Raw genomic sequence first — 14,985 nt, 5'->3', positions numbered from 1 at the left:
TCTCACAGAGGAGCAGGAAACCCCCTCGAATGCCTTGGCCAGCGTGGTTCAGTATGTTCCACTGGAGCTCATGGACGGTGTCATAAGAAACTTAACCAACGATGACAGCATAACGGATGTGCAGATGATGATGGCCATCAGTAGGTAGGAGATGTGGGCGGGACCAATTGCTGAATGTGCTGGAAGGATCCTAGGACTCAGGCTAAGGAGCAGAACACTCTAAGCAGATATCCTGTACAGCTCTAGTTTGGAGGTCTGAGGGGTTGAGTGACAGAAGAATTTTGCTGTCCCTCCTTGCTACCTTCAAAGCATGCTGGGACTCTGGGAATAAGGACCAAAGTTTTCCACAGGTATTGGTGATTTTTAGGTTTCCTACTTGAAACGCCTTAATTTTCAGAAGGTGCTGAGAACCTGCCTTCTGAAAAACAGGTCCCTTTAAGGTGTCTCAAAATGGTCACTGAAAAGTACTAGGCACTTCTGAAAATCTTATCCAAGATGAATGTCACTGCCAGTAGTTTTTCACTGGGTCTTTATTTAACTGGTGAAGTAGCCCTGGCTGTGACAATTAACTCAGTTCTTTCCCCTTTTGGGGCTATGAAAAGGGTCTGGGCAGCACAGCAGCAGGTGTTTATAGCAAGTAAGGCTCAACTGACCGGCTTCCGGAGCAGCAGCTGCCTTCTACCCTAGCTCCTGTGACAGTCACCATAGAACAGGAAGTTCCGCATGCATAGAAAGCCTGGAGCATGAGAAACTACGGAAGGCAGTGGGCTGTATAGAGAGCAGTTGGCCACATAGTTTAGAGACTTGTAGCACCCACATCTCGCCCTGTTGGATGCATTAGAATTGCCCAGTTTGAGAGAGGTTATGAAGGAAAACCAAAGTTGTCCTGTCTCCCATTTCCTGGCTGCAGATGAGTTCTACATGGCTTTTTTGCTGACCCCAGCCTGCATTCAAGTGTGCTTATCTGGTTTGTCAGATTCTCTCTCTAAGGGTACGTCTAGACAGAGGCATGTAGATTAGGCTACCAGACATAGTAAAATGAAGCGGCGATTTAAATAATAGCCGCTTCATTTAAATTTACATGGCTGCCGCACTGAGTCGACAAACAGCTGATTAGCTGTTTGTCGGCTCAGCGCGATAGTCTGGACGCACGGGTGTCGACATCAAAGGTATTTGTCGACCACCCAGGTAAGCCTCCTGGGATGATCAGCTGTTTGTCGGCTCAGTGCGGCAGCCATGTAAATTTAAATGAAGCGGCGATTATTTAAAACGCCGCTTCATTTTACCATGTCTGGTAGCCTAATCTACATGCCTCTGGTGACAGAGGCATGTAGTCTAGACGTACCCTAATTGATGTCCAGCATTCACCCAGTATCCCAGCTCTGCAGCAGCACTTATAATATCTGCAGGCCGGGTGGCTCAATAGCTAATTGTACAAAGGGGAAAAATCAGCCTTTTTGGTGATGTTTATTCCTGAAATAGATTCAAGCCCTCTTTCAGCCCAAGTTTGTATGTAGCATAAGGCTTACAGCAGCCAAGGCTCAAAATAACAAAGAGTAGAACTTCCCTCTGTGTTGCTTGGGACATGATTTTAACCTCTAGTTTGCTGATTACATGGTAAGGTTTAGCCATTCAAGTATATCTTCTATCCTCCAAGGCACAGCTGTCTCTTTTGGTTGCTCCAGTAGTGAATGAAGGAGGAATGGATGGGTAAAAAGCCAGAGAATCTTTTCTTCCTGCAGGACAGTGGTTCAAACATGCCCTACCTTGGTGAGGTGGAAATTAGTTGCCATCAGATGGTGATTGGCCTACGTAAAATGAGTGTGATGGTCTTGGTGCAGATCTTGGAATCACATAAGCCCCTTGTTAGCTGACTCAATGGAGATGGCAAGGAGTGAATGAGCGGTGGAGGCTTTGATCCCTAATCATTGTAGCACCCATTAACCATGGGGCGGGGCTACTCAAGAGGAACAAGGGTTTAAAGAGCCAGCTGCTAAGCAGCCAGGAGAGCTAGACAACAGGGGCAGCTGACAGGGCTGAATGAACATCTGCTGTTCTAGAGGTGGGCCTTCAAGGTCATGCTTGGGATAGTCTCCTCTTATGGGGGCACCAGCCTCCTCTGCAGCCTGTGTCCAAGTCCCAAAACTCCTCCCTCTCCCAGAGTTCTGAGCAGGCTTGGCCTAGGACAGTCTTCATCCTATGAGCTCTTCAACCTGGCCACTTCCTGCTTTCCTTTGATACTTATACCCCACTTATCCTTTAGGCTATCATGAGCTGAGTACAAACACACCTCCATAAAGGGCAGGCTGACCTGGTTCCCTCAAGTGGAGCTGGTTTGCTCCCTGGCTCCCTATACAGAGCATTAACCCCTTCCCTGTTTTAGTGCCGGGTGTGTCCACCCCATCCTAGGCCAGATGTGGAGAGCTAGCCCTATTCATTGGCATAGCTGTTATACCTGGATTGTAAATAAATCAGAGGTTTCTGCATATGCACCCTTTTCACCAGCACAACATTCTCTTTGTCTTGCTGGGGTGGGGCTTGTTTTCATACAGTCTAAAGTGATCCGAGTCCAAACGCATTTGTATTGCAGTGCAGTTTCCAATTCTTTTTTTTTCTCCCGGGGAGCTAATCCCAGAGGCTGTTGTGCATGCCAGTCGATAATTTCACTAAGAGCTCCAGCTTCCAAAAATAGCCGTCTCAAAATCAATTGCCTCTTTCCTTTAAAATCCTCTGTTACGATGAATGATTACTCATTGCTACTGAAACATTAAGCAGAGCTCATGAAATGTAATTAGGCTCACTCAGGAGCCAGGCGGAAGTTTTGGTGGAGTGTTCATAAACGCATGGTGCTCCAGACAGCTACATTAACATCATTCTTTCTTCGACATGGAATTACTTTGAAAGTCACATAAAGGAGTTTTATTTTTGTGTGTGGAACCATCTAGCATGACACATAGCAAATATAGTAATAGTTTACATGTGTATACAGCTTCTTTAATCTCAGAATGCTTTAGAAACTACATACATAGAAAATTCATTCCGTGATGGGTGAAAGCAGCCACTTCTGGGGTGGAAAGGTAGATAGCACACAGTACAACCAGCTATGGGGAGAGTGAGGAATGAGATATTTTGGTCAAGGACACTGGAGACAGATACCTCTAATAAAAATTGTCCTTGGAAATTTAGTATTTCTCGGGGCTTTTGCTCCTCTGGTTATACAGTACAGTTCAGTGGATTATTTATATCTCTCTGTCCACATAAGTATTTCTGTGTGGCTGCAATTCAGTGGCACTGTATTTAATCCATCTGTAAAATGAAGATCACGATGCTGACTTCCTTTGTAAAGTACTTTGAGATCTACCGATGAAAAGGGCTATCTAAGAGCTAGGTGGAGGTAGAGCTGGCTGAAATTTGGAATTTCTAGTTTGTGGAAAATTAAAAAAAAATTCATTTCAGGACCACAGACGCATGGGGTATGTCTATACTACATCTCTCTGTCGGCAGAGGAATGTAAATGAAGCACTTGGAAAGTGCAAATGAAGCTGGGATTTAAATATCCCACACTTCATTTGCATAATCATATAATGGTGCTCTTTCAAAAAAGCACTATTTTGAAATTGAAACTGCAGTCTAGATTCAGTTGGGTGCTCTGGGGCACTTTCAAAATGAGGTTTACAGGATCCTTCGAAAAAGCGCCCCGTTTTCAAAAGAACCGCGTCTAGACTGTGGTTTCAATTTTAAAATAGTGCTTTTCCGAAAGAGTGCCATTACGTGATTATGCAAATGAAGGCTTCCGAGGGGAGAGCTCCAAGGCAAAGGGCAAGAGATAAGCAGCAGTGGGGGGGAGGGACAGCTGAAGTGCAGGCACTTGATAGCCTGTTGGCCAAACCAGTCAGGATTGCCTGTCAGAGGCTCCAAGATCTCCCAGTAGATCCCAATCCACTGGTTGGTGACCACTGCTATACAGGGATCTGTTGAAGAGCTGCCTGTGATTGGCTGAAAGCTCATTGATCCTGAGATGGTTTCATGATCACACACAAATGACGAGAAAACATTTCCATTGAAAATTTACAAATAGGCAAACCAAGAAAAATGCTGCTTGAGAATTTGTTAGTATTTGAGTTAAAGATACTTGCCCTGTATACTTTAACGTGTGATGTTGGCCATTGGTGTTTTAACACTAACCATTGTAAAGCTTTTAACTTTTTGAATCCCAACAGATACTGCCATTATATAATGAGAGTCTAAGCCCACGTGTAAAATAGAAAAAAATGCTGCAAGATACATATTGATATTTTCTGTTAACATTATAATACAAATAATCAAATTTTTACCAAGCCCAAAAGCTGATCCTAAACCCATTGAAACCCAGCTCATGAAAAACATCCTAAGGGTATGTCTACACTACAATGTTAGTTCGAACTAACGGACGTTAGTTCGAACTAACATTCATAGCCGCTACACTAGCGCTCCGCTAGTTCGAATTTGAATCGAACTAGCGGAGCGCTTAGTTCGAACTAGGAAAACCTCATTTTACGAGGATTAAGCCTAGTTCGAACTTACTAGTTCGAATTAAGGGGTGTGTAGCCCCTTAATTCGAACTAGTGGGAGGCTAGCCCTCCCCAGGTTTCCCTAGTGGCCACTCTGGCCAACACCAGGGAAACTCTATGCCCCCCTCCCGGCCCTGGACCCCTTAAAGGGGCACGGGCTGGCTACGGTGCCCGTGCCAGGTGCAAGCCTGCCAGCACCCAGCCAGCAGACCCTGCACCTGGCACGGCACAGAGCCACCCACCCGATGTCCCCCAGCCCACCGCCTCTTCCCGGGACCAGGCTGACGGCTCCCGGGAGCTTGCCCAGGACTGCAAGAGGCGGGCACCTTCCTGGGCTAGTGCGGACATCGTGGACCTCGTCCACGATCTCCGCACTAGGCACAGGAAAGTGGCCGTCTAGGGCAGGAGAGCTGCCAGCCTGGCCACCCAGGAGCAGGTGTGCATGAAAATCAAGGGGGTCCACTGAGACCCCTGACCCTGAGCCCTGAGCTTACAATGGCCGTCCTGGGTCAGACCAAAGGTCCATCTAGCCCAGTAGCCTGTCTGCCGACAGCGGCCAACCCTAGGGACCCTGGAGGGGATGGACCGAAGACAGTGACCAAGCCATTTGTCTCGTGCCATCCCTCTCCAGCCTTCCACAAACTTTGGGCAGGGACACCACTCCTACCCCCTGGCTAAGACTACTCCATGGACCCAACCTCCATGACTTGATCTCACTTCCCTTTAAACTCTGTTCTAGTTGTAGCCTTCACAGCCTCCTGCAGCAAGGAGTTCCACAGGTTAACTATTTGCTTTGTCAAGAACAACTTTCTGTTACTAATTTGAAGCCTGCTACCCATTACTTTCCTTTGGTGTCCTCTAGTCCTTCTATTATGGGAACTAATGAAGAAGTTTTCTTGATGCACCCTCTCCACCCCACCCCTGCTTTTAGAGACCTCTATCCTGTCCCCGCTCAGTCTCCTCTTTTCTAAACTGAAAAGTCCCAGTCTCTGTAGCCTCTCTTCATCTGGGACCTGTTCCCAACCCCTGATCATGTTAGTTGCCTTCCCCTCTCCCAGCCTTTCTCTTACCCTCTCCCACCTCCTTTTCCCAGTCTCCCCCAGTTTTGTTCAATAAAGACAGAGTCAATGTTTGAAGAAACATTATCTTTATTTTGTACATCAGGAAGGGGGGCTAGGGAAGGGTAAGTGGAAGGAGGTGAGGGAGGAATGGGGTACGAGCCCCCGATGGGGAGGACTGGGCTGGCTCTGCGGGCTTCTGGGGGTGGAAGCTCTCCTGCAGCCCCCCAATTGCCCCCTCTCCCCAGATGGCAGCCTGCGGCAAGTGCAGCCAGGCTGATGGCCGAGTGGTGTGATGTGCCCAGTGTGGGTACTCTGGGCAATCCAAGCCAGGATTGCTTTGCAAGCGGGGCACCCCTTAGAACTGTCTGTCCGGGGTGGGGGTCGGGACCCTTTAAGCGCAGCCCTCGGCTAGCCTGAGACAGCATCTCCACGCTCTAAGTCCTCCTCTGATGCCCTGCCGGCACTGCTTCCGGCCATCCTTAAGCCCTGTTCAGGGTCCACTCAATGTGGACTTGCTAGTTCGAATTAGCAAAATGCTAATTCGAACTAGTTTTTAGTTCTAGACGCGTTAGTTCGAATTAGCTTAGTTCGAATTAACTAATTCGAATTAAGTTAGTTCGAATTAACGTTGTAGTGTAGACATACCCTAACTTCTTTATGAATTGCTGGGGGATACTCAGCACCTGTTCTGCCCAAGGCCCTGGCCCCACTCCAACCCTTCTCCAGAGCCCCACCCCTCAACCCCTTCCTGTTCCTCCTCTTCTTGCCCCATTCTGCCCCCTCCCATGAGTGCACTGTGCCCTCATTCCTCCTCCTCCCTCCAGAGCCTTGTCAACATCACTGAGCAGCTGATTGTGACTGGTGGGAGGTGCTGGGAGGGAGGAGGAGGAGAAGCAGATGTGGGGGGCCGCCAGAGGGTACTGAGCACTCAGTATTTTTTGCCAGAGGTGCTCCAGCCCCAGAGCACCCATGAAGTCTGCGTCTATGTCCCTGACTGGTAGGACTGCAGGATGATGGAACAAACTGCCGTGGAAAGTCATGCATATTCCGTCCCTGGAGGTTTTCAAAAGGAGGCTGGAGAGCCATCTGTCTTGGATGGTCTCGACCAGGGGCTCTCAAAACTTCAATGCACTGCAACCTCCTTCTGACCAAAAAATAATTACTCCACGAGCCCAGGACGGGGACCGAAGCCTGAGCCTGCCGAAGCCCCGTTGCATGAGGTGTGGGGGCCAAAGCAAAAGCCTAAGGGTTTCAGCCTTGAGTGGTGGGGCTTGGGCTTTGTCTTTTGTCCTGTGCCCTAGCAAGTCTAAACCATCCCCATTAAAATGGGGTCCTGACCCACAGTTTGAGAACCCCTGGTTTAGACCCATCAAATCCTGCATCTTGGCATGAGGCTAGATTAGATGGCCCTGCCAATCCCTTTGAACCCCACGGTTCTATTATTCTCTGCACTCACCAGTGAACAGACTCTCCATCTGTTTTAATAGGTTTAGATCAGGCCTTCGTAATAGCTATGTAGTGCTGACCGACTTACCAACATTCTAATCCAGCTGTCACGGCCTTGGTGCAATCCCTGGGACGGTTTCTGTGGGGTGCAGTTTCTTCTTGGATTGTCCCAAGCTCATGGAAGGATTTTGGAGGGGACAGGGCTTTCCAGGACATCATGAATTTTATAATTCACTAAAAGACTTACCCAGCATTGCTCGGGCCCTTCAGGATGTGGGGGTGCAGGCCAGGGCAGGAGCTTGGGGGGCTCAAGGCAGGAGGCTTGGAGTGTGGGGGGTGTGGGAGACAGTGTTGGGGGTGAGGAAGGGCTCAGGGCAGGGGGTGGCAGTGCAGGAGTCAGAGCAGGGGGTGGGGAGCTCAGAGCAGAAGGTGGCCACCAGCTTCTACCCAGATCCAGCCTGGGGTGGCAGGGGCCATGCCCCCGGCCCTCTGGCTTCTCCCTGGAGCAGCCCTGGGGGGGGTGGGGAGGCATGTGGCCCAGCCAGCAGCTTCTCCCTGGGGCCCATCTGGGGTACAGGTGGGCCATGCAGCCCAGCCAGTGGTTTCTCCGCAGTAGTTGTTGGCTTCTCCCTAAGGGCAGCCCTGGGTGGCGTGGGCCATGCTGCCAGTCAGCAGCTTCTCCCTGGGGGTGGGGTGCTTTCTGCTCCCTGTGGTCATTCTGGGTTAAAACTGTCCCTGCTATCACACCCTTCCCTTTCTGCTTGAGAGGAAACTATCACGTTCCACGCCACATCCCATTATCCTGGCACAACCTTGACCTTGCTTCAAGTTATGATAAGAGGAAACTGTGTACCAAGTGTGGTGGCCCTAGCTCTTCCTATTTAGAAGGAGTTCTTGAACAAACAGATTCCCAGGTGTAGAGACAGATAGATGCACAAAGTTTCTAAAATATATAGTAAGATCTGTTAAGTCACGATTGCACATATTTGTTTTCCATTGCAGGATGATTGACTGGGTCTCTTGGCCCCTAGGGAAGAACATAGACAAATGGATCATTGCGCTACTGAAGGGTTTGGCTGCAGTGAAAAAGTTCAGCATCTTGATTGAAGTCACTCTTCTGAAAATTGAAAAGGTCAGTGTGCCCTTCAGACACGGCTGCAGCAAGAGTTCTCTCTTCCCTTTTAGAACTGTTCTGCCTTTCAACCACATTTGACTGAGACGTACATTAACTTTAATGCTGCAACTGGGTGATTAAAAGAGTCACCACAGAATTGGATACAGTAGACTTCCGATAATCCGGAACCTATGGGATTTAGGTGGTGCCGGATTATCAAATATGCCGGACTATCAAGAGGTACTATAAGCAGGTTACATATATACTGTATACATTATATACTGTATATAAAGTGTTCTTAACCCTTTTTATTGTACATACTGTATACAGTATACTGTAATGTTTTAGTTTTTTAAGCCCTTTTTACCCTTTTTGTTCAGTTCAGCTGCTGCCGCTGTTACCTTGTTACTCATTTTTTGCCGAAGCTCACTCACTAGGCTCTTGCCATTTTGATGCCGGACTATCAGGAGTGCCAGACTATTGGATGCCGGACTATTGGAGTTTTACTGTATTTTGTGTTTTGGAGCTATGCAGGGGTAATCCCTAGTGATTTGTGCCCACTGCAGTTTGTGCCAACCTATAGAACTGGTAGACTGTAAGGTTTCTAGCTAGCTATGGAGGCATCCTTAGAAGGACATATAGACATGTGGGAGGACATCTAGTAGTGGGAGACAGAGCTTCCTAATGGTTAGAGCAGGAGACTGGGAGTCAGATGTTCTTCGCCTAATTATCACTGCTATTGCCTCAGACATGTCAATTGCAGCCACAACTAAAGTGACTGTGAATTTCGGATGCCTCACTGCTGGAGGGCTCAACTTGAGACATCTAAGATCTGATTTTCAGAGGTGCTGAGCATCCGTAGTTCCCATTGACTTCAGGTGTTGTTGGGGATGCCCTGCACAGTATGAAAATCAGGCACGGAATGTCTCAAGCTGGGTACCCAAAATCAGCAGCCACATAAGAACATATTGCCCCTGCATCTCTCTGCCTCAGTCTATAAATGGGAGATAATACTTAATTACCTTGTGTGACAGCCATGGAAGGTACTATAAAAGTGTTACTGTGAACTGCAAGTACCTCTTGAATGCATCAAACCAAGAATGGCAGAGGAGTATTATTTCTCTTGTGGCTGCTTTTGTTCTTCTTTCCCTCCAGTCTCAGAGAGGTTGCCAAGGGTATGTCTACACTACCCTCCTAATTCGAACTAGCAGGGTAATGTAGGCATACCGCACTTGCAAATGAAGCCCGGGATTTGAATTTCCCAGGCTTCATTTGCATAAGCCGGGCGCCGCCATTTTTAAATCCCGGCTAGTTCGAACCCCGTGCCGTGTGTAGCCACGCGGCACGAAGTAGCTAGTTCGGATTAGGCTTCTAATCCGAACTAGCTGTACTCCTCGTGGAATGAGGAGTACAGCTAGTTCGGATTAGGAAGCCTAATCCGAACTAGCTACTTCGTGCCGCGTGTAGCCGCGCAGCACGGGGTTCGAACTAGCCGGGATTTAAAAATGGCGGCACCCGGCTTATGCAAATGAAGCCCGGGAAATTCACATCCCGGGCTTCATTTGCAAGTGCGGTATGCCTACATTACCCCGCTAGTTCGAACTAGCGGGGTAGTGTAGACATACCCCAAGTTAGTCTGTGTCTGCAAAAACAACCAGGAGTCCTGTGGCACCTGAAAGACTAACAGAATTATTTGGGCATAAGCTTTCAAGGGTAAAAACCACTTAGTTACGGTCCAGTCTAGGTCCTGACAAGGCACTGTGTGAGACCCCCTACACATGTGCAACACAGAGAACTTTCCCATCTACTGCCCTGTACTGCTCTCCTCTCTGTGATCTTCAGCATTGCAGGGTCTCTCTGCAGTGCCCTAGTACATCCTTCCTTCCTTCCTTCCTTCCTTCCTTCCTTCCTTCCTTCCTTCCTTCCTTCAATAAACAGACTGATCTCTTCCCACTGCTCTGTCCTCTTTGCTGTGCCACCACTGAGCCGAACGAGCCCCCCCCCCCCCCCAAGGCCCAGTGGACTCAGGACTCAGAGCACTTGGGACTAAGCCGGCTGAGCTGGCAAGGCTGTTTCTGCTATAAATACGCTGCAACTTGGCTTCAAGAATTGCTCTCCTGGGAATAGGAATCAGGAGGGTGCAGGGAACAGGAGCTTTTTCCTCTGGCAGCAGTGTTGAATGACTGTGCCCAGGGAGATGAGCTGGGAGAGACACTAATGAGATTTCTGCTCTGGAAGCTGCCTTTCGTTCCACCTGGGCTGCAGTCACCATTTGTGCCGTCATCTCCTCTCACGGGCTCCGCAGTGTTTGGCTCGCCGTGCTGCTGCTTCCCACCCTCAGTGCAGAACGGTCTCCATGTCAGAACCGCTGGTTTGGTTTTTAAAACCCTCCAGTCTCCCACCTGGGCCTGGTCTCTGTTTTCATCCCTCCCCTGACACTGGTCTCTGCTGGTCCAAGAGCCTTCTGCTCTGCAGCTCCTGGCCTGTAGAGAAGCAGGGGGTCTTGTGGGTTAGCCAGGAGCTCTGAGTTGCATTCATGGCTCTATCACAGACTCCCTGTGACAATATTTCCCAAACAGTGGGTCATGGGAAGGTTGCCACATCCAGGGCTAGATTAACCCATCACTTGTGCACTGGCCTAGGCAAACATTCACTTCTGGCCCTGCGCACGCGGGAGGCTGTGGGGTGGGATTTGGGCAGTGAGCCTGCTCGGCACTCACCTGACAGCAATAGCATCTGTCCTATGGGGCTGAGCCCCGTCTCCTCTCCAGATACTGAGGCCTGACGCACACAATCACAGCGTCACTCAGGTTTGGCCCAGCCAGCGCTTCGCATTGGTCGCAATACTACTCACTCAAATTTGGCCCTGCCTCCCTCCTGTCACGGTGGAGGGTTGGCCAACCCAAACCTGAGTGACTCTGCAACCCAGGCCTGTTTTGGCAAGACAGGAGCTGTCACTGCGTAGTGAATGCAGGACAGACTCTCTCTCTGACCCCCCAATTCTTTACACCGTGATTAACTAGGATTAGGATTGCATTGGTGGGGAGGCGTGTACATATCATGTCCAGTTAGATTGTCAGCAATTCAGGGCAGGGACTGTGAGCCCAGTGAGGGCTCAGTCTGGGTTGTGTTCCTTCATCATCCCCAAACTGGGAATATCCCTCATCTTGGCCTGTGCCTCGAGAATGTCCTTCTTCCTCTGCTGTTATCAGACTCAACACTGTCTGAAGTTGTATCCCATGATTCTTTCCCCATCCACACACCAACCAGGCCTCACTCTACTTGGTTTATAGGAGCAGAGCAGAGTTTTCATGCAGAAAGTGTTTCCACCAATCTCAATAAGGCCTCCAGGTGTAATGTGGTAGTGTGTGCACCTTGCATTTCTGTGCTTTTCTCTCCACAGGTCTTTTCCAAGTTGCTGTACCCCATTGTGAGGGAGGGAGCACTGTCCGTTCTGCTGTACATGCTGCTGAGTTTCCAGCACTCCCACGAAGCATTCCACTTGGTGAGGCTAAACCCACCTTTAAAAGGAATATATTGTACCTCAGTGTGATGAATGTAGTGATAAAGGTAGCTAAAAAGCAAAGACACTAGAGATCCATCTTTCATAACCAAGGGTTCTCGAGGTTATTTTCATCGTGTGCCACAATCTGTTCCCAGCTGCTCTTCAGAAGCTTTTGCATCCATCTTGGCAGCAGACTGATGATGTCACCAGAGAACCAGAGTTGTTGTTTATGGGGCACTCTGAGCCTAAGAAGGAGTTGATTGCAAGGGAGTAGGGTTGTAAATGGTTGACCATTTAACTGGTAAATCTCATTGTTAACAGTTCTGGTTAACTGGTAGAGGCTGGAGCAGCTTCCCACCCATCCCGGGCAGGGCGCTGATTCAGTTCAACAAGGCCACCGCAGGCAGGGGCTGCTCTAGCTGCCCGGAGCAGCCCCTGTCCATGGCGGACCTGCTCTCATCCCCATCCCGACAGCATGCTGGCTTCCTGGGAGCAGGGCTGGCAGGGGCTGTTGGGCCTGCTCCTGAGGAGGCTTTTGCTGTGGGTTGCGCAGTATTGTAACCAGGTAACCGCTAGGATTTTTAGCAGTTACGCAATTACATTTTGAAACGACTTTTACAAGGGATCCCAACCAAACATTCAACAGCAGGAGACCAGGGATGAAAACTGAAAGCCAATTCTTGCCTTTTCTGACAACTCCTCATGGACTTGATTTCCCTTCTTTTGCTTGGCAAACATTGGGGACAAACCTGTCTGGCTTTCTATCTGTATATATTGGCATGTATGTCTTTGATGAGGTCTGAGAAATGTTCATACCAGAGCTTAGGAAAATACTGATAGCAAAGAGGAGTTTGATTCCCTCCACCACAAAATTTGACATTTTTCTCAATTAATGAAATCACCACAGATTAGGGGGGGGGGGGGAAGCAGCTTCATGCATAAAATGAAAGAAGCGTGAAACTGTTTTATAAGGCAGAGGTGATGCAAGAGAGAATTTCATTCAAAAATTGTAATTCAGGGCAGATGAGATGAAATCACAGGAACCAAATTAGTGAAAAATGTTTCACGAATTCTCATGGGATTTTTTTAACCCAGGGTTTAGCACATTTGTACTACATTTGGGAACAATATATTAGTTCAGTGCTGCTGCAGAGCCAGCAGGGGGCACTTGTGTACAATTCTTTTAGGTTTGCAATCTGTAAAATAAGAGCTGCTTCTTTGCTTAAACTTCCTATGTAAAGAGTGGATTTAAAACAAAATAATCAATTTGGCCATTTGGCCATTCCTTCTCCCCCATCAGGCTATAACAACTGTAATGTAGTTTATAGAGATTGCAATAAAATGGTATAAATCACAGATTAATCGAGATAGATTCAATTAGCAATAGATGCAGTTCATAGTTTAAGTGCTCCATGGAGTGCTTAGTGCTCCATTCCAGCATGCAACATTGCATTCCCAAGTAAAGCCACGTCTACTCTACTGGAGAAAGTGGACCTAAGAGACGCAATTCCAGCTACAAGACTAGTTTAGCTGGAGCAGATGTACCTTAGGTTGAATTTCCACTGTGTTCCCACTGTGAGAGGCCAATAGAAGAGCTTTTCCCATCGACTTCCCTTACTCCTTGCAACCGGGTGGAGTACCAAGATTGACGGGGATGCCATCAACAGTCGGTTTAAATCTCGAGGTAAGTGAAGACAAGCCCTAAGTGTGTGTATGAACAGATGGAATAGATTTATAGAGAGAGTGAAATTCACCTCTGTGTAAAGGGCTAATGTAACCCACACACCAAGTGTGGTTACTGAGCAATGCAGGTGGTACCTAGACCACAGCAACAGTTAAGACAAAGAGACCTCTACAGCATGGTCTGGGAGCCAGCTGGCTTTTAGCTCAGAGGGTAGAGGCTCCTATACTCAGCTCCAGGTTCAAGTTCTCCCTGTGGCAGTTACACTAACAAAGGGCCTAAGCAGCTCACTTAAGCCTAAATTAAGTCCTTAAAGTAAGGGTTAAGGCCCTGATCCTGCACCACCGAAGACCATGAAGCTTTGCTGTTGACTTCAGTAGATTCAAGGTCAAAACCAAAGTGGGATTTATGTGATGCACAGGACTTGTGTGCTGGCCCTCTGGATGGGGTGAATTTCATGCACATATCTATATATGCGGTGTAAATGCATACCTAGTCTGAGCCTTATGGAAATTAATTTACTTTGCCTTTTTAGCTTCTTCCCCACATTCCCAGACTGGTGACCTCTCTGAACAAGGAAGACTCCAACTCAGCCACATGCTGCCTGGAACAGCTGGCTGAGCTGATCCACTGTATGTTCTTCCGGTTTTCAGGATTTCCAGATCTCTATGAGCCGGTTATGGAAGCAATTCAAGTAAGGCCTGCTGTTCTAGTCTAGTCCTCTTAATCACATGTAAACTATCTTTAGTTTGCTGTTCAGAGCAGAGGAATCATCTCATCATTAGAGATGGATCCGAACCAAAACCTGAAACTCTCCACACTTTGGGGGAAGAGGGTGCTTCAAATTCTGAGTCTGGGTCTTATTTGGGCCCTCTCTTTGGGGGAGGGACCATCTCTTACCATGTGTCTGTGTAATGCCTAGCTTTGTGGGGCCCTGATCACAATTGTTGCTTCTAGCCACCCCTAGTTATATGACCCTTAAGCAAGTCATAGTGGGGTGTTGATACTGCCCCCCGTGAGTTTCCAGTGTCATGAATTTCCCACTGAAACTTTGCCAAGGAATTCCACTGGTACCTGTTAGCAATTCTTTATTACATCACAGGAAATAAAAATTAATTTTGATGAAGATCTCTGCTTGTTTTTAAGGCTCTTCCAATTCCAAATGAGGATCGAATTAAACATTTACTGGGACAAAATGCTTGGACCTCCCAGAAGAATGAGCTGGCCTGTTTCTACCCACGTCTAGCTTCCAAATCTGACACAGGGAAGATTGGGTTAATTAACCTGGGTAACACCTGCTACATGAACAGCATCATTCAGGCTCTTTTCATGGCCTCAGAGTAGGTTTCCTTTTCTTCTCCTCTGTCAACAGTGCTCTGTGTTTGTCTGTTACAGAAATTGGGTTTCCCCAATGGCTGATTTTCTCTGTCTGTGTTTTTGATTTGCTTTTAAAGTTTTAGGCATTCAGTGCTGAATTTAACCGAAAGCAATTCTCAACCCTTGATGACAAAGCTCCAGTGGCTCTTTGCATTTCTGGAGCACAGTCAGGTAATTATTGCACTTTCTTGTTCATGCTATGAGCGACAGAAGAGCTCATCTATGTGCTACACCCTGCCTGATTCTATTAC

The 14,985-nt window shown here is 48.0% G+C and overlaps 1 protein-coding gene across 2 annotated transcripts in view; it reads left to right on the top strand.

The window, feature by feature from the left end:
* USP35 (ubiquitin specific peptidase 35) overlaps positions 1-14,985 on the top strand; it is a 58,239-nt gene that overhangs the window by 19,906 nt on the left and 23,348 nt on the right. For both annotated transcript variants that reach the window (XM_006131912.5, XM_025189114.3), the window contains 6 exons: positions 9-144; positions 8,060-8,189; positions 11,575-11,676; positions 13,893-14,051; positions 14,504-14,697; positions 14,812-14,905. In XM_006131912.5, coding sequence (XP_006131974.3) covers positions 9-144; positions 8,060-8,189; positions 11,575-11,676; positions 13,893-14,051; positions 14,504-14,697; positions 14,812-14,905 — 815 coding nt within the window. The remainder of the gene's footprint in view (positions 1-8; positions 145-8,059; positions 8,190-11,574; positions 11,677-13,892; positions 14,052-14,503; positions 14,698-14,811; positions 14,906-14,985) is intronic.

Source organism: Pelodiscus sinensis, chromosome 1, assembly GCF_052426305.1.
Source record: "Pelodiscus sinensis isolate ZL-2025 chromosome 1, ASM5242630v1, whole genome shotgun sequence".
Lineage (NCBI taxonomy): Eukaryota > Metazoa > Chordata > Testudines > Trionychidae > Pelodiscus > Pelodiscus sinensis.
Note: the sequence above shows the minus strand (reverse complement) of the source record. Positions and strands in the feature narration are given on the sequence as shown.